This window comes from Cavia porcellus, unplaced genomic scaffold, assembly GCF_034190915.1.
Source record: "Cavia porcellus strain 051 isolate PalLab524CR breed Dunkin Hartley unplaced genomic scaffold, mCavPor4.1 scaffold_21, whole genome shotgun sequence".
Lineage (NCBI taxonomy): Eukaryota > Metazoa > Chordata > Mammalia > Rodentia > Caviidae > Cavia > Cavia porcellus.
This window is the reverse complement of record NW_026947504.1, coordinates 36,033,969-36,059,044: the sequence shown is the minus strand read 5'-3', so window position 1 is coordinate 36,059,044 and position 25,076 is coordinate 36,033,969. Positions and strand designations below refer to the sequence as shown.

Sequence of the window (25,076 nt, the reverse complement as noted above, 5' to 3'; positions counted from 1 at the left end):
CTGGAAAGACTGTTAATTATGATGTCAGTCTGACTGGGTTAGTAAACACCTCACAGATTAGTAAAATACACTTCTAGATATGTTTGTGGGATATTTCCAGGGCAGGCTGGGCAGAATATAAGAAAATGGAGGAGGATTGTGGCATTGATTTGAGAAGTTCCATTCCACTTGAGAAAGGGTTTTCTGCAACTGCCATCAGGTTTGGGTATCAGATTTCACCTTCTATGGCCTTTCATGGGGTCTCACACCAGCAACTCTCTAGGGAGCTCCCAGGCCCTACTGGCTCAGACTGGCACTGCATCCTTGATCCCTCTTGTTCTGCTTCTGAGTTTTTGTAATGAACAGCTCCTGGATTCCCTGGCTAGGCAGAACACACTCTCCTGCCTCTAATCTGGTAGTCCTGCCTAATAGGTCCTTTGCACAATACATAACTTTTCCTCCTCTTCTATTAATTCTGTTCCTCCAGAGAACTTTACCCAACACAGCAAATGTGAGGTGAAGTTCTAGCTTTGATTTCTAGCACCAAAAACTGAAACAAAAACCAAAACTAAACACAGTAGGTCTAAACTGAACATACACACACATTTCTTTGTCATTATTCCCTAAATGAGGCAGCATTACAATTATTTGAATAGCATCTATATATTCATTACTATGAGCAGTCTAGAGATCATTTAAATAATCAAGAAGATGTGCATAGATTATATGCCAATTTTATACAAGGGACGTGAGACTCCACAGGGTATCCAGGGATCCTGGAACTAATTCCTTAAGAATACAAAAGGATCACTGTATTACCAGGTCAAAATCAGTACTACTTAGGCCTTCCTGTTTTCAGTTACAAGCACTTTTAAAAGGTATATTATGTATATGAACATAGTAAGTTCCCAAGTATTCAAGGGTATAGTTTTTTTTAATCTTTGACTGCCACTAATCTCTTCCTGTAAGCCTCTGTTTTTCCTCAGTATTGGGCAAAATAGGTATAGTTAAATCCTATAATTTCTAAGTTTTAGTTTCTGTAAATCAGCCACTTTCCAATGTGAACATGGTCTCCTTAACCTTTCATCTCTTCTGCTCCTCCTGGACTGATTCCATGCTCCAAGGGACTCCTGTGATGGGTGCTGGTAGGAGCAGGGATGTACCTGCTTCCAGTTCTCTTTCCAGTAGGCTCTGGGGCTGCCAGCCTTTGAGCAACGGCCCATTGGGTGGATCCAGAGGAAATGACTTTTATACCCATCTACCTCAAAGCATAAGCACCTACCCACAGTTCCCTGTGAGGTAACCTTTGGCTGTTGGCCTCTATGGATACCCGGTTCCATCCTGTTTAGACCCAATTCTTCTCCAGATCTGATGTCCCCTTCTCTACCCTGTCCAAGGTACAGGGTTGGTTCGTCATCCTTGGACTCAACCTGAGGCAGGTGCAAAACAGACTGATTCTCAATTGTCAGGATTCCCCTGGAACACAATGGTTAGAGGGTTAAGAATGATCCCCAAACATTGGTGGCAGTGTCAAAAAGAGATGGGACACGTAAGAGATGGAGTCTGCTGGGAGGTCACTGGGGTTGTGCCTTTGGAAGGGAGTCCTCATAGCTCTCATGGGACCATGTAATCTCTCTCCAGCACATGCTCCTGCCATGATGCCATCTGCCGTTATGTAACACAGCTCACACAGGGCTAGTGCTATACTGTCTGGACTTTACACTACCAAAGCTGTGAGTTAAACCTCTTTTCTTTGCAAAGTATTCACCTTCAGCTATTTCATTACAGTCAGACGTAACTGCTTCCCTTTCCAAGCTTGGATCATTTCCAACTAATTGAAGGTGAATGGGACACTGGAGATTAGTTTCTACCCAGATTCTCTGCCCTTTGAAAATGTTTTTATGTCTCTCTCTGTGTTCAGCATGAACTTGAGCCCTGTGTTCACCACTATGGTAAGGGGTAGCTCTGTGTCTGTCACCCACATTATAGGGGGACAAGAACATCAGGGAATTCTGTGAAACTGCTCATCTCAAATCCACATCTCACTGTAGTGTGTCTCAGAATCAATCCGTTCTCATAAAGGAGAAATCCACCCATGCACCACTAACTTATTTCCCTTTGTGCAAACTGCAAATGACATAAATTGTGACTTACTTTTTAATTTCATGTTTTAAATCAACATAAGCACTAAATTCATATTATTATGTGTTTTTGTGACATTTCTGCATACAATTCTATAAATTTTAAAATGCACAAATTCATGAACTTACTGCCACCATCAAAACACAGAATAGCTTCATCACCCTGGAAATCTCCCTTTGCACACTGTCTCCCTACGTCTGACTCCTGGCAGGTACTAAGCTGCTCTCCTGCCAGCACAGTTTTGTGTTTTGAAAATCTTGTATCAGTGGAAGCTTACAGTAGTAGCCCCGTGTCAGTGGCTTCTCACACTCAGTGCAATGCCTCTGAGAACCACTCATGTCATTACACATAATACCTGATTCCTAATTTGCTATCTGTGAGAATAATACAGATTTCATTTCTGATTCTGGCAGTTTGACTACTTCTGTCTTAAATAGGTCTATCAATTTAATTGACCATTTAAAAGAACCAGCTTTTAGTTTCACTGATTTTCTTCATTATTTTTCTGTTTCAGTTTCACTGATTTTTCCCATCATGATTATTTCCTTTCTACTACTTGCATTCAATTTGCTTTTTCTCTCCTCTCTACTTCAGCTTACTGATTTGGAACCTTCTGAGTAGTTTTAATATTCAATTTCTAGATATTAACAAGTGATATTAATGCTATAAAAATCTTTCTTCAGCACATTTGCTGTGTGTGCTCATAAATTTTGACATGTTGCTCTTTCCATTTCTTTCAGTTCAAATACTTTCTAATTTCCTTGCGACTTTCTCTTTGCTTTATGACATAGAAGTGTTTTATTTACCACCTAAGTGCTTAGAGATTTTCCTGTTACCTCTCTCATTTTGTTTAATGCCATTAGTTTCACAAAACATACACTGTGCAATTTCAATTCTTTTAAATTTGTTAGTTTTCTCACCCAGAAGATGGCCTATCTTGGTGAATACGCCTCCTCCATTAGAATGTTTATTCTCTTATTGCTGAGTGGAGTATTTTATAAACATTAAGGTGATCCTGTTGGTTGATGTTAGTCAGTTCTTCCATATTCTTGCTAATTTTTGCTACCTGCTTCTGTATCAGTCACTTTCTCACTGCTGGAACAAAATAACTAACAGTCATACCATAGAAGTGGAGAGGTTTATTTTGGCTCACGGTTTCAGTCTATGGTCCACCAGTTTCAAAACAAAAACAGTGAGAAAAAGGGGTGAAGCAGAGGACAGCTCCGATTTCATAGCAACCAGAAAGCGCAGCACAAAGGAAGGAGGAGGACAGGGAGATTTACCCTTCCACGTCACACCCCCAAGACCTTCCTCTTCCAATCAGATTCTCTTTTTCTGGGATGAAAGGTACACTCCTTATAATTTCTCTCTGCCAAAGTTAACTGCAGTCAATTTGGCATCTTAATGATTCTATTGCCTATCATTTTGATTTCTTCTTGATAAGCTAAAGGCTTATGACAGACTTTAGCATCCTTAGAACACCGATCTCTTTTACAGAGAAATCATCATCCCGCAAATCCGTATTTTCTGATCAGCTTTATAAAGTTAGGCTGTTCTTGTCACATCGTATTTGTTTGCCTTGACCAAAAGAAGCATGTTGAGAGGCATGTGCATATTTTGAAGAGCTTTGTCCTGTGTCCATACTGCTCAGACAAACCCATGTCCTACAGAACTATGGTGCGGAAGTGGCTCTGTAGCTAAGGTTGTTGTGGTGCATCTGCTAATAGTGGTCCAAAGCTGAAAAATTATATATATAGTGATATGTGCTCAACAGATGCTTGCTTATAAACAAACAGAGCTGGACAACCACTTTTGCTCTCTTCACTGCACTGATATAGATTTACCAACATAGGAGCATCCACCCAGAAGCAGAGTGTTTGCACTTGGGTGAGTGGCTGGAGAGGAACACAAATGTGGGTACTCGTTCCATGTAATCCAAAGCCTGCTCTGTTGCTTGATAACAGTGTGCATTCACCCGAGGGTGGCACACTTCACCTGCTAGCAGTGGTATAGAAAATCAAATTTCATCAGCCACACAAAATCTTTAGCTCATTGTCCTCCAAGTATCTGGCAATATTTAACTGTCCTAAGCCGACTTGTGATGATACTTGTCGTAGAGAATTTCTATCACATTGGCATAAAATAGATGGATATCATGTATTTTGGGAATTCCATTAGAATTGGAGTCCGCAATGGTAATTCTATTGAGTAAATGTGACATTTGTCATGTGAAAATGTCTAATGTGGTGAATTTTGTAACATTTATAAATAATTGCTGGAGTCTTTAGGTGAGTCTTTGATAATATTTGGTCAATGAAGCCCTAAAGAAAGGAGATGGTCACATGAAAATATCCACAATACAGAAAGGTGCATAGTACCAGTTCTTCTTTGAATTTGTCCCCCACTTCCACCCCACATGGAGATCCAGGCTGTGGCACTGAAGCTTTGTCACACGATGCCAGTGGTGAGCTGCGTGAGGAGGCCGCGTGTGACAGATGAGACTGTTCTTTCTGCACTTGGTCCTCATTTTGGGTTATGTAAACATTCTCCCATATTCCATTTTCATTATTTATTGTACTTTTATTATATCAAAAACAATTTTCTGGTTTTGATCTGGGAATTATACTGTGAAAATTCAGCTTTTCACAATGCAATTAGAATCGATATCTTGCCACCACAAGTGAAACGTAGAAATCTTCCCACTCACCCCTCTGTAGACATTTTATCAATCACCATATGTACATGGTGAACTCTGTCCAGTGCTGTCATAAAAATAGCCCCAGAAGGAAAGGATAATCTGTCTTTTTGTTGTTGTTGTTTTTGTGGTAATAGGATCGACTCCAGGGCCTTTGCACTGAACTATGTCCCCAGCCATTAATTCACTTCTTATTTTGAGACAGGGTCCCATTAAGTTGCTAAATTACCAGGCTGGGATAAAATTTGCAATCCTAGGCTTCCAGAGTGCTGGGATTACAGGGCATGCTATTATGCCCAGTTGCAGATATTTACTATTTTCATTATTCCAATTTTTCTTGGTATTATTTCCCATTTATCTGCAGAACTTCAATGGCCACTGTATTTTATTTTTATTTATTTATTTTTGAGACAGGGTCTCACTACATATATTAGGCTAGCCTTGTGCTATGTAGCCTAGGCTGGCCTCAAATTCATGGCAATTCTCCTGCCTCAGCCTCCCAAGTGCTGGGATGACAGGGCTGTGCTCCACATCCAACTATTTATGATTATTTTAAACCAAGGCCACTAACAAGGAAATCCTTTTCATCTTTCTTCATTAAAGAATATGTTTATTGTCTTTTTAAAATTCTATTTCCACTGACTATGGAATTCTGGGTTGATGGTTCTTTTAGCACTTGGAAATATTTTCACTATCTCTATTTTCCATAATTTTCTGAGAAAGTTATAGTCATTTAAAACACTGTTTCCCTATAGATAAGATGCAAGTTGTGTGTAATAGCTCTCAACACTCTTTCTTTACTTTTAGTTTTTATCATGTCTGGGTATGGATTTCTTTGGATTTATCCTGTTTGACATTCATGTTTTTTCATCAGGGTAAGTTTTCGGCTATTAATATATATATATATATATATATATATATTTTTTTTTTCTTTTTCTTTTTAAAACAGGGTCTCACTTTGTAGTTCAGGATGATCTTCAACTCACCATGTCACCCAAGCTGGCCTTGAACTTGTGACGATCCTTCAGCCTCAACTTCCCAAGGGCTGGGATTACAGCTGTGCCCCACCATGCCCGGCCTCATCCATTATTTATTAATCACATGTCTGTACCATGTTCTTTCTTGGTCTTCAATAATGGAAATATTAGACTTCTAATGTTGTCTTATAGGCTCCTGAGGATCTGGTTTTTACATTGTAACAATGCTTTCTTCTTCTTGTGCAGACTGGAAAATGCCTGTTGATCTATCTCCAAATTCACTGGCTCTTCTCTATCATCTCCATTCAGTGAGTTTTAATTACTGTATTTTTCAGTTCTAATGTTTTCCACTTACTACCTTACTATGTTTTTAGTTCTTTAATAAGATTTACAAACTTCCTATTCAAAAGTACTTCCCCTTACTTCCTGGAGAACTATCAAATAAATGTAATGTCTACCATGTTCCCTTTATTGTCTGTTGATTGCCTTTTGTCATATAGCTCTCTGTATGGTGAGCAGTTTCTGATTGGTGGGCATTTTGACTCTTACATTATGAAACTATGGGTCTTGCTTATATCCCACAGAGACTCAAAGCAGGCAGCTCTCAGGTAGAGTTCAGGTCACTGGTCCCCCCAGCTGTTTATGGGCTGCACTCCCAATGTCAGCTGTGTTTACCAAGCTTTGGAAGTGCTATCGGGATCTGTTACACATCTGAACCACACTGTAGCCAGTGTGGTGCTTGGGGGGTGATCTATCCTGCAGCTCATTTCTCAAAGTCTGCATGTGCTCATAAGATGAAATTCATATACATATATATCTCTCAGGAATGAGCCCAGGGGTTCAATGCAATTTTTGGAGTCTTTATTCTAAGTTCTTCCCAAGATCAGTCTCTTCACTCCTTTCTAGTTCCTTGGGGGTCCACTCGCTTGTCCTCCAACCAGAAATCTTATATTATAGTTACTGCCCTCACTGTGCTTGTATCTGTGGCCAAGTGGAGGAAGAACGGAGAAAGGATAAACACAATGAGGATTTTCTCCACCGTGTTGGGGATTTCTTCCATATTTCCCTCCACAGCTCATCCTAGTGGAGAGGAAGGTTGTCTTTCCTTAGAGTGCAGCTTTGCCCGGTTTCTGCTGCTGCTCACATGGTTAGGGCATGAGAAAATAAGAAAAAGAGAGATTTCCTTAGCTCTCTATGGGGGCTAGCGGTTCCTTCCCCCACTTCTTAAGCCAAGTCTCAAAGCTTCTCCTGCATAGGTGCTGCTCCCAGGCATCAAGCTGCACCAAGTTTAGCTAGGCGTTATTGGAGAGAAAAGCCTACAATTTCCTCCTCAGTTCAAAGATACTTCAAATTGTGTTCTTCCCAGTCTGCCTATAACACATTCCTTTTTGGGGTCCTCCATGCATTAGTGGGCCATGCTCCTAACATCTTCCCTAGACCTGGAACTTAAGGAAAACCACCTGCTTAGCTTTTGAGTTGGGTCTCCATTTAAGAAATGGTTATTCTGGGGATGTAATTCCTGGGATGTAATTCAGAGGTTTCCTAGCATGTATGAGGCCCTGAGCTCTATCTCCAGCACTGTTAAAACAAAGAAATGGTCTTTCTGAAGACCAGCTCATCTGAGGAGATGATTATGCTACCTTTGGTCTAAAAAACAGCTCAAATCTTTAATTTTGAGGGAAACTATCCCAGGCTTTCTCACGCTCTCCCTTAATGGCCACTTGTGATAACCTCCAAATCTATTTCCTGGCTTGCCTTGGCCATGGTGGACAGCCTTACACAGATGAGTGTTTTGTCTTCAGAAGTGAGGCAGAGTTCCATGCTTCTGACCAACTTCACAGCTCATCTCAGCTGAGAACCTTCCATCATTATGTAAGACCGGGTAATGCAGAGCATTAAGAATAATCCATAATATCTTTCTTCATTCATACTGCCCAGCGTGGCACGCAGCCTGGCTTGCTGCTGCAGGTTGGAAATAATGTGCTTCACTGTCAGAACAGACACATCAAAGTATGAGGTTAACTATTTTACATTGAGGTTTTGGTCCCTTGATAGACTGACAGGAGGACGAGGGAAATCCAAGCAGAAATTCTTTTACCGCTGCACCAGAAAATATGTGTTAACACCCAGTTTAGAGAACTGTCACAGTCACAGTCCGTGCAGCTCTGTCCAACAAGTGTTGGGAATAAACGGTCCACATGGCTTCACATCGTTATGCTTCTAGGCAAAACTGTTCATTATTCTGACCATTGGTGAATTTTACATGGCAAATCAATTTAATGTATTTCTCAATAAAACACCATATTTAGAACAGTAGAAAGTGTATATTACATTTAGAGGCAGATATACATGACATATTTTTCTAGGTTTAGTAGAAGACAAAAATTGAGTACTTTAAAGCATACAATGTGATGTGCTGATTCCTGTTTGCACGGTAAAATGATTACCATGATCAAGCTAAGACAAATCCTTCACCTTGGTAGCTATTTTTTTTTACATATATTTGCTAAAAACACTTAAGAACCATTTTCCATTTAGAAGAAAAAGGTACAGCTTGCTGTCAACATTCATTCAATTTTCAGCTCTCAAGAATTACTGTGTTCTACTAAAACAGAATGCTATGAAGAGGCATGTTTGTTGATATATGAAAGCGAAGGTAATAATAAAAGCAATGTACTTTTCAGTAAATTGGAGATAAGGTTAGGACTGTAATCTATAAATTATCTTGCTGTAATTGCTGCGGCTATGATCATTGCTGGTGTTTGAGGGCGAACGTGAAATGGATTAAGATCCACTCTCTTAACAAATTTAAAATGTACAATAGAAAATTAGCAATATAATCACCACTTTCGTCCATTAGATCTCCAGAATCAGCTGCATGAAGTCTTCAGTCTATTGCTTACAGACCATGGGACATTAGGCAAGTAACAACTTGTCTTCTTTATTCACCTAGAACATTGACACACCCAAAGCTTTCCTGGTGACAGTCTTCTGGAAATGTTGGAAAGACTGAATGAGGTGTTCTGCAACTAGTCAACGGAGTACTGATTGCAATTTTCTTGAAGGGAGTCTGTGTCATATGCAGTTTATTAACTTAATACCCAGCAGGTATTTGATGAATATATAATGAGTGAAATAATAAAATACTATTTGATGAAAGCAACATGAACTTATTTAGAAAATTGGTGCCAATATATCTACACCAAAAGGATAATGTGAAAATTCAGTGAGATAATATACATAAAAAATAAAGGGCATAGAAATGTATGGCAGGTATTTACAATTATTTTCCCTCTAAATCTTGGAAGATTTTAAATAGGTTTTTGAGTTTGAAATAACAGGATTCTCAGAACTACAATAATCAAGTATCCAAGTCACTAGAACTCAACAGAATAGGCCTAAAATATTAACAGCTACATTCATATATTTTGTCTTCTTGGAGAATTGATCTCTTTAGCTTACATACTGTCCCTCTTGATCATTGGCAATAGTCCTCTTTCTGATGCTTTGTTTGTCTGAAATTAAGTCAGTTATTCCAGCTCTCTTGATTGTTGTGAATAAAGCATCTTTTCAATCTGATCATTCTACTTAAATAATATTTCTTGTGGATAACATGTAGTTGATGTATCAGGCAGATTTTTGTCTCCAGGACAAAATACTTGACATACACAGCCGAAAGGAAAAAGCCTGATTTTATCTCACAGTTCCAGAGGTTTTAGCCCATGGTCATATAACTCTAAGACAGAAGCATTATGGTGGAAGAGTGTGGTACAGGAATGCTGCTCACCTTATGGCGGCCAGAGCAGATAGAAGAGAATCAGACAGAAAGGGACCAGGGGTCAGACACTGCCCCATGACTTACCCAGAAAAATGCTTTACTCATCTCCTAGACAACTGTCAAATCAATTAAGTTGACAAGCTTAATCATCACAGTTGGCTTAAGTAATTTCTTTTAATTGATATATCTAAACCACTTGCACTTAATAATTAGTATAGTTAAATAACTGCCACCTATGCAACCATTTTTTCTTCATTGTAAAAGCTTTCCTCCCTCTATCCACTTCTTTTCTTCCTCCTTCATAGATTTAAAACAGCTGCAGAACCCAGATCCTGGGTCTGGATGTCTTTCCAGCAGAAATAAAAGTGGAGGAAAGACTATCGAAGGAAAAATTGAGAAAAATATCATCTTATATATAGTATATCAAAACACTAGTTATTGTTAGTTTTTATTTTCAAGAGAACATTGTCAAGTAATAGAACTTCACTATTTTAGGACTAAATGTTTCTCTTTTTATACCCAATAGGGCAGATGTAATGACTTTCAATCGCTCTGGGGACTAAATTACAGGTATAGATCGTTTGACTGTTAGGCTTGTACAATATATAATTGCTTTTATGAACTATATCACTGGCAAACTGCTTTCAGTGTACTATATAAATCTTTTTCTTGCTGTCTTAATAATTTGACTGTCAGGCATAAAATGAAAAATGAAAGGAGTTGCATATTTTTAATCTCAAATTTAGTTTCAATTAAGCTTGTGAGGAAAGTGAGCCTGTGGTTCACACATCAGTGAGCAAGGTAGAAAAGACCCATGCTTGCTGTTTGTACGATTGCTTGGATTTGAAGGTAATGTTTGGTGTGACTTCCAATTTCATTCCCTTAGATTGGCCTGTAGATGGCGCCATCGTCACTTCTCATTGGCGAAGATGCTGGCTTCACCTTAGGCTGAAACAAACTTTGCTAAACCACTTAATCATAGAGCAACCAGGAAAACCTGACAGTTCTCACCTCTTTGGAGAGACTCCTTTCAAACTGCCAAAGGCTAAGGTAGCGTATCATTCTGTCTCCATCCGCTGACCTATGTGGTCAGCGGTCCCTTCCTGATTGGTTCTCTGGTTCCTCAGCCTCTTTGAACATCTGTCTTATGGGGTCCTGTTCTTGCCAACAGCAGGAAGAGGAAGCACAGATGTTTCCCAAGACACTGTTCTTGGCTCGCGCGCACTCTCCTGTCAGTCTCACCCCTTTATCACTTCCATGGGAATGACTCCGTTTGCTTCTCTCCAGTGTCCCCTTTCTCTCCTGACATCTAGCCCTCTGTTTAATTCCTTTACAGAGAGGCCAGCAGCACCACATAGAAAGAAGCCCTGAAATTAACTCGGGCCACTGTCTCAGCCCTGGAGCCACACACAAAATGGCAGGGACCGTGGTTTAATACATTTAAGAGAAACAGCAAGTTGGAGCCACAAAGAATTTTCCTGGAGAAGATGAGAGACGATAATACTCCCAGAACGAGGGATTAAGTTCCACACGATAGCTTCTGAATTCCAAAAGATGGTTGCTAGCTGGATGAGAAGCTTATTTCTGGAGAAATGCCCATCCTCATTGTTGCTCCTTTGTTCCTGAAGCTAAAGGTTTACAGGGACATAAAATGGGCAATTATGGAGACTGGCCAAAAGGGATCCATGACCCCTAATATAGTTCTGGGCTCTCAGTACACACAATTCCTAACCTCTTAGCACTGACTTGCCAGTTTTGTGATTTCCACATGGGTGCTGTTGAGAATTTAGCTAGGTGTTTTACACCTTTTAAACACCTCCTAATTTAACTGTCAGGCTCACAAATGGGTCCCAGGTCCTGTCTGTGCTATCTCCTTCCCTTCAAGACCCAGACTCTGTGGCCCTTCTCACCTCTTGCCTGGATTATTATTCTACCACCAGAGTCTGCCATTTGTTTCCTTTCCCTGGAACTTTCTTCCTAGCATCCACTCATACCCAGCCTCCATGTTCCTCTTCCTGTGATGCAGCTTACCGTAGTGTTCTGTCCCATTCTTTCAGAGATCCTGACTACCTCGAGTAAGGACCCTGTTTCATCTGCTATTCAAAGCCCCGAACTCTTCAGCCTCATTTCTGCTTCCGGCTTCCTTCCTCCAGGGTCAGGCAAAACTCCTTACCGTCTGCAGTAAGGACCTGCCCTTCCCCTGAGCTGGGCCACCCTCTTGTGTTCTGCCCGACTGTTGTACTCATGTGTGGAGTGCCCAGCTCTTCCATCTCTGCCTTCTCTAGTCTTCTGTACTCTTCCAGCTGAGGTCACATGCTCCCTGCTCTGCAAGGGACCCCAGTTACCCTGGCTGGAGGCAGCCCTCCTTCTTCTGGGCTCCCTCAACACCACCTCACACTCGTCGTGCTCCACTCCGGACTCCAGTGCTTTAATCTCATGATTGGAAGTCAGGGCCTGTTACTCAGCTTTCATATCTTCCATTTAATGAGTAGGTGTTGAGTTAAACACTGTGACTGGGAAGTCATTGTTATCTTCAGAATCAAAGATAATCAAAGAGAACATGTGTGATGACCAGGAGGAGAGAGGTGGGCACTTGGATGGGGCTCACCTCCTAACATGCTGTCCGCAGTGAGGGGCCAGTCCCAAATGAACAGCTTACAGTGACAGCCATTCTGTCATTTATGCCTTTCAGAAACCAGACTTCAGAGGGTGGTAAGCAGACAGCTCAGCCTTGTCAGGCAACTACTGAGAGCTGTGTCTCTGGCTTTGGGTTGGTCCTTCCCTCCCCTAAGTTGCAGGAAATGACAGTATCCTTGGAAACCAAGTAAGGTAGTAGATGCTCTACAGCAGCTTACTACTGAAATGATTTTTCTAAAGAGAACAGTCCAGTGGATTTCGGAACTATGATGCTGGTAGAAGGACTTACTCGCTTAGGCTTCAATCAGAGCCTCTTCGCTGAGGCAGCACCACCCCTCACATTCCGTGAGGCCTGAGACCTGTTGACACTCGTCACTCTTACATGAAGGAAATCTAGAAATTTCATCAGGAGAAGAAGCCCGTCTGGCTACCCAGTGGGGTCTCCTTCTCTGCAGTTGCATCCATTTACCTACATGAGCCTACAGGAAGAGTGGAGCGTCCGGACTCTGCAGCCCTCTGGCAGGGTGACTTTAGTGATGCCTTCTCCCAGCTGGTGGGGATTCCCTGGAATAAGGAACTGAAACACCAGGTGCATTGTTATCTGGTGTGAGGTTCCCAAAGGTGAATCAGGTCAGGAGCTCCTTGGAACTCCTGATCTCCCAGACACAAGAGTTTAGTATTTAGGTTTCATTATCAAGAACCTGCTGGCTGCCACTGAAACTGATACCCAGTGCAGGCCGGGAGAAGCAACCTGCCAAGCCTCTGTGTGCCCGATGGGAGTCTTGGTGTAGTCACATGTGTCTGGAGATCCAGCCCTGCAGCCTACAGCCTCCCTGGAAACCTAGGCTAGGAGAAACCCAGGTGCCAGGCCCATCACCTTACACTGCAGACAGGAAGCCAATCTAGGAAACACCTGGGACCCTACCACCAGCTCATCTGGAGGAACCTAGGAAAATGTCAAGATGAAGGAGCAAAAGGCAGTCTCAGACCTCCAACCCACACAGAATAAGTCTAGGAGACACAGATATAGAAGAAATTAGAAGCCACACACCTGAAATTTCTAAAGGATAGCAACCGAAGTAAAGAAACAACTTCACAAGGCTGTAAAAGTAATCAGGTCAGAAATAATATCTCAGGTAAAAGAGGAAATCACAAACATAATGAAAGAATTCCTGAGCATATATAAAGAAGAACAGATCAAAAAGAGGAGCATAGGAACATGATGGAAACCTTCAAAGAACAATATAAGAAAGAACTGCAACACATGAGACATTCAAAGAGATAGCCAGGAAATTAAAAGCTCCATTGAAAGCTAGAAAAATGTGAAAGAAAATGAAGATAGACTCTCAGACATTTAAGACAGTATGTCAGCTAGCAATGTGAAAGGAAAGATCTCTTAAAAATAACAAGGACTTCTATGAGCAAGCAGTGGCCATGTGGGACCAGGAAAAGAAACAATAAGCCAATTCACCCTTCCCGTGAGGCAGCTGGTGTGCAGGCTGGGAGATAAGAAGCCTTCCTCACCCTGTAAGCAACAGGCTGATTTGGAGGATCACAGGCTGAGTTGAAAGCAACTGAGGTATAAAAATAGCTTAATTCTTGTATTGTTTGTTGACTTTGCAGGCCTAAAGCCAGTAGTCTGAGCACTTATTTAGAGGATAACAATATATAGTATAGTAACTACGGGGGATTTCCTTCTGTCTTTTTGAAATTCAATATTGTTCTGTTTTGTTTTGTTCTATTTTATTGTTTTGTTTTCCTTAATGTTCTGTTTTGACTGGTTTTATTCCTTTATGTTTTGTTTGATTTTATGTCTGATGGTGTGAGCAGCAATTCTGAAGATAACAAGAGGCATTATAGTAACCATGGTTGATTTCCTATTTTCCTGTTTTGAAATCATGTATTACTTTCACTGTTTTGTTTTGATTGGTTTTATTCTGTTTGGTTTTATTCTCTTTAAAATAAAATTTAAAAAACAACAACAAAGAACCAGGAAATAACTTGATGGCTGCAAGATGATGCAATTTAAGACTGATAAGTGTCAGTGAAAAAGCAGGGGTCAGCACAAATGACATAAAAATGCTATTTACAGAAGCAAGAAGAAAACTTCATAAGCATGGGAAAAGGACCTGACATACAGATAAATGAGGCATACAGAACTCCAATTATCCCTAACCAAAATAAATCTACACCCACACATATAATAGATTCCAGAAATTCAGTACAAGAACAGAATATTAAAGGATGTTAGAGAAAAGAAACTGAACACTCATAAAGGAAAACCCATCAGACTTGTGGCAGACTTCTTAACATACACCATCAAGTCAAGAAGAGCTTGGAGTGAAGTGTTTCAAGTCCTGAAAATAAAAAACAACTTCCAACCAAGACTGATGTACCTGCAAAACTATCTTTCAAAATTGATAGAAAAATAAAATACTTTCATGATAAAGAACAACTGAAGGAATTCATAACCACCAAACCAACCATACAAAGAATGCTGAAGGACATTCTAGAGAGAGATAAAGATGACCACAGTTCCAGGAACAGCAGCAGAAGGGAGATCACTGAGCAGGGCAGGCAACTCAATGGAAGGGAAAAGTGGTGGGAGGCGCGACAAGAGCAGGATAGCATAGTAGAGATGAGCCAGTGCATGTCGGTCATAGCCATTAATGTAGATGGCCTCGATTCACCATGGCAGAGTGGGTTGAGAGACAGGATCCATCAATAGCGTTATATACAAGAAACACATCTGACTTGAAATTCATGTAGTGGTTGGAGGAGAGAAGACAATACTCCATGAATTGGGGACCCAAAAAATACAGGGATAACTTAGCCATGAAATGCAGAGTGGGTAAGAAAGCCGTGGTATTTTTATATAATGGAAAGCTACTCAGTTATAAAGAAGGATAATCACAGGGCTCTTGTACATAAATGGATGCAACTTGTGATCATGCTCCTGGGTGAAATGGTTCAGACCTAGAATAGGAACCTGAAAGAGTTTAAAGGGTCCAAAATGTACAGTAGATATTATGAAAGTGAAAGGAGAGGAATCATCTAAAAAGGCTTACCTTGTTTTGAAGTTCTGTATCATTTTCATTGTTTTGTTTTATTTGATTTGGTTTTATTCTGTTCTGCCTTATTTGATTTTATTATGTCTGATGGTATGGGCAGCTATTGTGAAGATAACAAGAGGCATTATGTTAGCTAAGGTTGATCTCCTATTATCTTGTTTTGAAGTCCTGTATCATTTTCATTGTTTTATTTTGATTGGCTTTATTCTGTTACTTTTGTTTTGATTTCACTCTTTTTAAAATTAACAAAAAGCCTGTGATCATTACATTGGAGGTGTGAGTTAAACTGTATTGTGTGAGCACCAAGAAGATTAATAAGTACACTGTGACGTCATGGAAGGTGGATCTATTTCTGGTATTTAATGATAACCTGGTCTCTCAGAGTTAGAAGTGATGAATGAAATCCCAGACCCCAGAGCCCCAGGGTTCCTTCACTCCAGTATCCCTGAGCTTGGGCTATTAGTAACTGCTTCTTACCAAAACAAACCAACAAGCAAAACTGAAACAATGGAAGTTGATCTTCACTAACTTTATTTTCTAAAAAGACCTGAGTTCTAGGAAGGTGAATGCACGTCTGACAGGGAAGAGCTTCCGGTGAAGAGGGAATCCATCTCTCACAATAATCAGGCTTTAAGTTGATCATCAGTTCACCTGTTTTCATTTGGTGGGGAGTTTCCAGCACTTGGCTGATGAGAGAGGATGTTTCCAATGACACTGCAGTAGAGACTGTGGTGTGTAGAGAGGTCATGGCTCTAGAAAGACTGGGTGGTGTGTCACTGGAGTGCCAGCCCTGCCCCACTCTGCTGCCTCTAAGCCAATGCAGGGTACACTCAAGCATGTGCTTTTAGTAGAAGCAGTTTTATCTGTGTGTATCTACCACTTTTTCTATATCCATTCCTCTGCTGATAGGCACACACACCACTTCACGATTCAGCTGTTATAATTTGTGTTGCTATAAACACGGGCATGCATATATCATTGTATACACCTCTTAGGAAAATACACAGAAGAGGAATAGTTGAATCAAATGGAATTTCTGTTTTTATTTTTTGAGGAATGTCCATACTGATTCCCATAGTAGTTGTAGGAAGTTTTCAAGTTCCCCACAGCCTCTCCAGTATTTGTTGTTTCTGAGTTCTTGATGATAGCTATTATCTCTGGAGTAAGATGGAATCTCAGTGTTGTTTTAGTTTGCACTGCTCTAATGGCCAAAGATGCTGAACATTTTTTCATGTACTTATTGGTCATCTGTACTACTACTTCTGGGAAGTGTTGATTAATTTCACTTGCCCATTTTTTTGACTGAGTCTTTTATTGGGAAGTATAAGTTTTTGAGTTCTTTACATATTCAAGGTATTAGTTTTCTCTCTGGGAAGTAGCTGGCAACATTTCCCCCCCATTCTTTAGAGTATCACTCTGTTGGTTGTCTCCTTTGCTGTGCAGAGGCTTTTTAATTTGACATAATCTCACTTGTTGACTCTTGGTGTTATGTCTTGTGTGACTGGGAAGAAACATGGGGTTCTGCTCAGAAAGGCCCTGAGTATGCCTACGGGAGACCAGCTTCTCAAAGTGACAAGTTAGATCCATCCCCCACTTCCATGGTGGCCATCTGCCTTCAAAAGTATGAAACTACATTTGGAAAAAATGAACCATTTATGACAAAGCATAAAAGATATGATCTAGGAACAGGGGCAATTAGTTTTTACCTTACTGATTCTAATCTTATTGCACGTTATTATGAAATTTATGTTACCATCAATGAGGTTGGGTTTTATTAGCCTCTGGAATTAACGATCTTCCATAGATAGTGAGAAGCCTTTGCTACTATGTTTTATGTCCACACTGCTGTGATGTTTCCCATTATTAGTGTCCCTGGTTATGCCATAGCTAAAGGATTGTATCTCCTGATTTGGGGAATATTTTGATGTTTGGGCTTATGCTATGACATTTCTTTAGTGAGAGTCCTGAGAGTAAAAGCAAACCTTCCATTGCTGGGTATCTTTTTTGACACGTAGCAACTTTTCAGAACAATGATTGCTGGAACCGGAATTTGCCTTACATTTCTCATTTCATCAACATTTCCCAGCACATCCTGTGCTGAATCACTGTCAGCCATGCTAGCCCCAGTGGTCATGTTCTTTTAAGCCTTCGAGAGAAATTAAGAAAAAAAAAGAAAAAAAAAACAGGGCCCTGTTTATAAGAGAAAAGAGCACAGAACACTATATTTACATGGTCCTCTTTAGGGGTTAGAGGCTTACTGTCTCCCATTCTGATTAAATGTGGTTACTGCTCTGAGATCCCCACTCAGGGGCACCACTGCTGAAATAGTAAGTCCTGTGGCTGGAGGACAGAATGGCTTCTCTCCTGCTGTTGCAGCTCCAGAGCAGACAGGCATCCTGATGAATCCCTGAATTTGAAATCAGAATGCTTTAAATGGCTAAGGAAACACTGATTTCATAAAAGGGTTCTACCTCTGTCTCTGCCCCCTCCCCCTTGTCACATACCCGTCCCTGACCAAAGGCAGAGGCAGGTTGCGTGGAGCGTGAAAGACGTCGCGGTCTCCATCCCTTACAGAAAAATCATGGTCCTCTAAAAAGGCGTTCCCTGAGCCCGCCTCTATGTATAAACTCTGTGCTCTCTATGTATAAACTCATAGGCACTCTATATATTAACAATTAACCCATTTACCAAGAACTGACAGGTACAAAGCCAGACTCTGTTTGCAGAGCCACTGATATGACCTGCCCAGGTATGTTTTTCTTTCATCTTTACTAACCCCAAACCCAACCCATCCCATCGTGGCTCTCCAAGTCTTACCATCCACAATGACCATGCTTTCTCCCCAAATGTGTCCCCAAGAGACACATAGCTCTCCCACTTGCTTCTCTTTCTCTCTCTCTTTTTTTCCTCTTTTTTTTTTTAACAGTAATAGGCCAAAGATTGCCTTATGATACTTTCTGTTACCGTGCTGTATAAGTGCTTTGCTTATAGATGACTGTTTCTCTTAATTTCCGACTATGTGTTCTTAACTTTCTCTACTGTAACAAAATGCTTTGAGGGCTGAGGGGAAAGAAAGTAGCATCATCACACAGTGGGAAGACTTGGCTGTTGGACATGGTCTGACCGATACTTACATCTTGGCTCCATCAGTTTCTTTTACGCTGTGTACAGAGGGCTATGCAATCTCCCTGAACCTCAGTTTTGCTATCACAGGAGAATGATATGAACACCAGTTATAGAGCTTAAAGGTTAAAATAATGATTAACAAGTTTAGGCATAGTAGTCAATCAAAAGAAGCTCTGCTTTTTTAGTTTTTTAGTTCTCCACAGACCTATCTTCTGCTAACATAAGTAAACTGAAGCTGAAATATGTAACATACATTAAAAATATATACCTCTAATTAACAACAACAAAGCCTGAGTAAAGTAGATGTGGCAGACTGTAATAAATTTTAAATACTGAAAATGGGAATTCACATTATTACTTCTACTCTTCTGCAATTAAAATTTTTGTAACAAAAAATCAAATAGTAAAACCAATACACTATGTATTTTGAGAAGAAGGAGACTGGGGCATTATTGATTTTGTATTAAGTTTAGAAAGTATGTAGTACAGTATGGGAAGTGCCCAAAAGCCCCCACATGCTAAAGGTTTTTTCCACAAGGTGGCACTATAGGTTACGTCTAGTGTGGGCGTCTTAGGCAATGGGGGTATGCCCCTAGAGGGGACTGTGGGACCCTGGCTGTTCTGTTCTCTTTTGTGTCTCCTGGCTCATAACATAAGTCACGGGTAGTGTGCTCCATCTTGCATGGGGGACACTTCCTCCTCACACACTCAGAGCAACTTCCAAAACTGTAAGCCTGAGTAACTTTTCTCTAACTTGAGTCTCTCAGCTGTTTTATTATAGTGATGGAAAGCTGACTAACCCAGTGCAGATATGTTCAACATTAATTTTAATACCTTTTCTGTCTAAATTACAAATAACTAAAAAAACAAGTCATCACACATAGTCACATTCATAAAGTTAGTGATAAAAATGACAATGGATAAAAGTAAAACTTCAAATAAATACTGGACTGCTCACTTTTTCTGTCTCTGGAACACAATGCCTGACAACTGTGACTTAAAGGAGGAGAGATGGTGGAGGTTTATTTTGGATCATGGTTTTAGAAGGTTCAGAATTTGGTTGCTGGCTCCAAAGCAGAAACAGCACGGCAAAAGAACCTAGTGAGGAAAGCTATGTAATCCATGGCAGCTAACAGCAGAGAGGAGAAGAGCCCGAGCAGGAGATACGCCTTCCACAGCTGCACCCCAGCAATGCACTTCCTTCGAGCAGCCCCATCTCCTCCCAGCACCCTCGGCCATGAGCTCATCACCCTATAACCCACTGACAAGTACAGCGCCCCCATGACCATGATAGAACCATCTTCTGAAGGTCCCACCTCGGAACACATGAGACTTTTGGGGGGACACCAATATAACCCATAACAAACAGGACACATTTTACTAAATTCAAATGAAACTAAATAACTCACACGTAACTAATACAAAACTCCATGGTGTCAGATGACCCTTACCACTCTGAGCAGCCGGACTATCTTCTGGGTTGTTTCACGGATGAACCATGAGGAGTTACCAAAGAGTAGCCATGTACCAAAAGAACGGAACCATGTACCACAAGAAAGATTCAAACCATTCAACCTGACCCTGAGCAGGGCAAGTTCCAGAGAGGCTCACTCATTACTACACCCCCCAGAGATGTGGGACCATGATTTCAGCAGGCCTGTTCAGCCTGTCCAGGCACATGCTCCAGTCCAAGGCTGTATCCACCTCAAGGTGGCATGTTAGAATCCCGAGGCTGCGTCAAAGCTGCTAACTTTCACAGCCACTCTAAATGTGCGGCAGAAATTGAAGATTGTCTGAGTTTATGTATTTAGAAAAGCACTGGGGTGAGACTTATTTCTAATGGCATCAGCACAATCAGGATAAACACTGGAGTAACTGAAGAGCTAGCCTAGAAAATTCTATCATTAGAGAATACTCAGGCCAAACCCTGTGTGTTATATATAAAGTATGAGTAATCCTTCTTCAAAACGTTTAGAACTACAAGTTTGGGATTGAATTTTTGTGAATTTTAATTTTTTTTAGATTTTAGAATATTTACACACAAATAATGAGTTCTTTTGGAGATGGGATTCAAGTCTAAATATCAAATTCATTTGTCTTGTTTATACCCTATCTATGTAGACAAAATGTAATTTTACATAATATATCTGGAGCGTACCTGTGTTTTGATTTTAACCCATTATATGAGATCATACACAGATTTTAACCCATTATATGAGATCATACACATGTCAAAACGTCTCAGACTTGGAACATTCTGGATTTCAGGTTTCCAGATTAGGGAGCTTAACATGCATAATGAAGCCCAAGTGCCTCAGACTGAGGGTTCCCATTATGTATCTCATCTAATCTGGTTTGAGAGCAGAGTCCTTAAGGCAGGTCTTGTCAGAGTCCCTTGAACTCAAAGAAAGTATCACTGAGTATTTGCTCTAAGTACCTTTCCTCACCAAGTTATCGTATCCTAACAATACCCTTGTGAAGAGGCATCACTAATCCTATTTGAAGTGGAAGAAGCTGAGACTGAGCAATATGGTCAGAAGGGACTTGACCAGGGAAGACAGGATGTCACTCTGATCGGTGATGACAAGGGGTTCACAGAGGGGAATAAACTTGTTCCAGAATTTTCTGCTGGGCAGAGAGAGAGGTGGCATAGGCTCTTGCTAGCACAGTGCACCTCTCCATGCTCAACTGTGCTTTGCAGATGCATGGACTGCAATGTACATAAGCAGCAAGCACATTCATTACAGAGTGAGCTCTGGAAGGTCTAACTGAATAGCAAACACTGACTATAGTTTTCAACTGGCTACTGATGTACTTCCTCATAGCTGACATGCTCCACTCTGAGCATTTCTCCCGCAGGAATGACATGTGTACTTCAGGTTCATAGCCCTTGAAACTTCAGAGGGCTCCGTCACTGGAGGTGCAGGTCCTCTCTGCCGTATGGGTGGTGAAATGTCACAATTATTTGAGAGGTCTCTCTGGAGTACTCTTGGTGACTTACCGAGAAGCAAGTGAAATTCATATGTCCATGCATGTTGCAGACATGCCAGACATAGCTCAGGTTGCAGGGAAGTCTAACGCAGTAGCCTAAAAATCACCTGCCAGCCCCATCTGGTTTTTGATTTAAGAGAAATGTGCATGTTGTGGTGAAACAAATTTATTGCTCATGAATCGACACAGAAACTTTCTGGGGCACAGAAATGCAAAACTAGGGGACCCAGCCCTTAATTTTGGCACAGGAACTCTTACTTGTCACAATGCTATAGTGGGTTCTGAACACTCTAAATTGTAAAACATAATACATGCTGTCTGCATCTTGTATTGGTGTCTACTGATTCATCCATCCGTATGAAACTTTAACCAAGGATTTAACAGGGATCTGTGTACAATAACTGGAAGGAAGCCTCCCAGCTAGGCAGAGTAACAATATAAATGTGATCACGAGTTTCAATGAACAAACCTGCTTTAGTTTCTTTATTATAGACCTAACAGTTATTGGAAAATATATATTCAGTTGAAGGTCTAAAACCGTCTAATTCCTTTGGTAAAAGGAAAAATGTGCTGTATTTACCACATACAGCTAGACCTCTTTGGAACCTCAAAAATGTGTATGTACATTTAATTTATGTAAGGATGGTCGTATGACCGCTTTGTCATTTACTACTGGTATTCAAATTTTGGTTGGTGAGACAGTTGAAGCTGTTTTTAAAACTGAAATTTTATTTTATTTTATGGGGGGGGGTACCAGGAATCAAACTCAGGACCTCATGTTTACCAGGCAGGCTCCATGCTGCAGAGCTATATCTCTGGACCCTGAAATTTTAATACCATGTATTTATCTTATCATCCCTTACCATAACAAATGAGTTAAGGTCTCTTTTTGCTGAAAGCTTTAGAAAAGAACAACAGAAAAAGAATAGCTCAATTGGAGCTAGTCTTGGAGCTATACCATTGGAGAGCGGGAGGGGCAGGATATATCATAAAAGCTAAAAAGTTCTCTGCATTTTAAGGCTCAACTGATAGATAAAGGAAGAAGCCAGAAGATATCATGCTACTTAATAATCTCTGTCTTTCATTTTTAAATTAGCCAGGCCTCTAGGTACTTTAGAAGGCATTTATTATTGCATTCCTGCCTCTTCTTTCTTAGGTACCAGAAGGTCCATATGTAAACCCAGAACACTTGTTCATTGCCGTGGTCTGGATTTGGTTTGACCCCCTCCCCTCAAACTCATATTGAAATCTGGTTGCCAGTGAAGTGCACTGGGAGCTGAAGTGATTCCCGCCTTTTCCTCCAGACTGCAAACACTTTCACAGTAACAGGTCAGTTACTGAGAGAGCACGTCGGTGTAAGCAGTTCAGCTCCTTTTCCCTGCCTAGCTTGGCATGTGCTTGTTTCCCTCCTGCTCTCTGTACCATATAAGGCAGCTCAAGATCTCCCCTAGAAATCATCTGCATGCTGGTGACATGCTCTTCAATTTGTTTGCCAGCCTCCAGAACAGGGAGCCCAAAATGGATGTTTTTCACAATTTTTAAAAATAAATTATTGTATGTTTTTCTGTAGCAACAAAAAGTGGACTGAGATAGTCAGAATACTGATTTCTAAGGTAAATGCTTATTTTTGCTCCCAAGCACAACTTGGCTACTTAAAGTTAGAGCTCAAATGCAGTCAGATACAGGCTGCCACCAGTATCTGTCCACTGGTTAGAAGCTGGGAAGTTTACTGCTCCATGACTAATGACAGACCTGGTACCTAGATGGCCTCAGGAACTCCACACATTCACTAGGAAGAAACCAACAGTCTGCATATTCAGAGAATCCGAGTCTGCAGGGAGGACCCTAAGCCCACCTGATGCTCTTTTCTGAACCCTGAGTAGGACTCTGAGGAGCTCAAAAATGTTGTCATGTATCCTTTTCTTTCTTTTTTTACATAATTTTCTCTTTTGGAATCAAGATTATTCATCATGTTTTCCAAATTTTGTTGACACGTGAGGGTAAACTCACCCCTCTAAACACTATTGGATGCTGCAGGAGATTCCTTAACCCCTCAGCCACCAAAAATCAATCGTCATCCCAAGCCTAAACTACAACACACTTTCCAATCACTGTCACTTGTCCTCTCCTCAACCAGAAGCCCTTCGGCATTCACGTGTGCATGGCCTCACCTTTCCAAAGAAATACTGCATGGACACAGCCACAGCATCGAAGCCGCAGATGGCCCTCCTCAGTTGTCCCTGAGTGAGGCTGAGCTGCCGGGCCTGCCGCTCACATCTCTCCTTTAGCCTCTGGACCAGCTGCCGCTCGGCCTCACGAGCCTGAGGGTCAGGCTTGGGCACAAACCCATTTCGAGGGGCTGCAGTCCTCTGCTTTGGGTATCCTGGTAAGAAAAGAAAAACACACTGTCATTGGTGGAAAGACACAGGTGATAACAGCTTATTGCAACAGTACATGAAGGAACTGCCTGTGTCGTTTTAAGTATTAGAAAAGAAAAAAGTCTTAAATTATTCATTCCATTTTATGTGGTTCCAAGTACAATGCTTTACGCTTCAAAAAAAAGAATAATTCCTTGCAGCTTCTAACATTTTTTTCTAGGCCTCACTGGAGAGACTGAGGTAGGTATTTTTTCTTCCTATGTCTTATAGGCGACTACTCTTGGAAAATGTCACATGGGAAATCAGTCATAATGGAAGGCAGACTTTCATAATGCAGCAACTGAGAGCTGGGCTCTAAGGTGTAATGCCTTCATGCTCCCATCCTCCCTTTCAATGGCCACTCTAGTGACCAATTCTTCTAGTCCCAAACCGCATCACCTCTGCTCCAGGGACTTCTGGTTTTAAATTCCTGTACCAAAGTCTTGGCAGGTCCCCTCCAACATACTGACCCTGTGATTTGACATCTGAATGGCTCAAGGCCAAGCTCAAGCTACCTTCTCCTTTCACCCTGTTTCTTCTCTAAGGAGATTCTTAGAGAAGATTCTTTTTTTTTTTATTTGAAAGAGGGTAAAATTAAACACAATGAAACAGAACAAAACAGAACATCAGAAAGCAATGTTAAGAGGCATAAATTTCAAAGCAAGACAACCAGAGATCTTCACTATCATATTGTCTCTTATTTTCTTCCAAATGTGTCCATATCATCATATACAGAGAATTCATACAAAACAATAGTATAAAACTGATCTGAACAGGATGAGGCAGGCATTTTAGCTGTTCAAGAGCAGACAATAAGGAAGTCAACAATGGCTGTCATAGTGTCTCTCATTCTCTTCAAAATAGCTGTCCATACTTTCATGTGTGTTGAAATTAAACAAAACAGAATAATAGTATTGCTGGATTTCACATCATGACACTATGGGATCAGCATGGGGTACTGTAGTGTCTCTTTTTCTTCAAAGTAATTGTTCATTTCGTCATGTGTTATATAATCAGTTCTCATAAACTATTTATAGGTTCTACATATGCTTGAGTCTCTACAAGTATTTCTATCCTTTTGGTATTAGAGGGAAAAACAAAACAAAGCAAGACAAAACAAAACAAGTTCCTATAAAAACATGAAATGAAAAAGTCATAAAACCACAGTACAAGGTGATCCGAGGGGGTTACTGTGTTGTCCCTTGTTATCTTCAATAGAATTGTCTATATCATCATGCATAGTATAATTGAATATAGCAGTAC

At 40.7% G+C, this 25,076-nt stretch overlaps 1 protein-coding gene across 1 annotated transcript in view; it reads right to left on the bottom strand.

The window, feature by feature from the left end:
• Nucleotides 1-25,076, bottom strand: part of Mtus2 (microtubule associated scaffold protein 2) — a 438,067-nt gene that overhangs the window by 130,159 nt on the left and 282,832 nt on the right. The window contains exon 6 of the mRNA XM_003477411.5: nucleotides 23,568-23,779. Coding sequence (XP_003477459.2) covers nucleotides 23,568-23,779 — 212 coding nt within the window. The remainder of the gene's footprint in view (nucleotides 1-23,567; nucleotides 23,780-25,076) is intronic.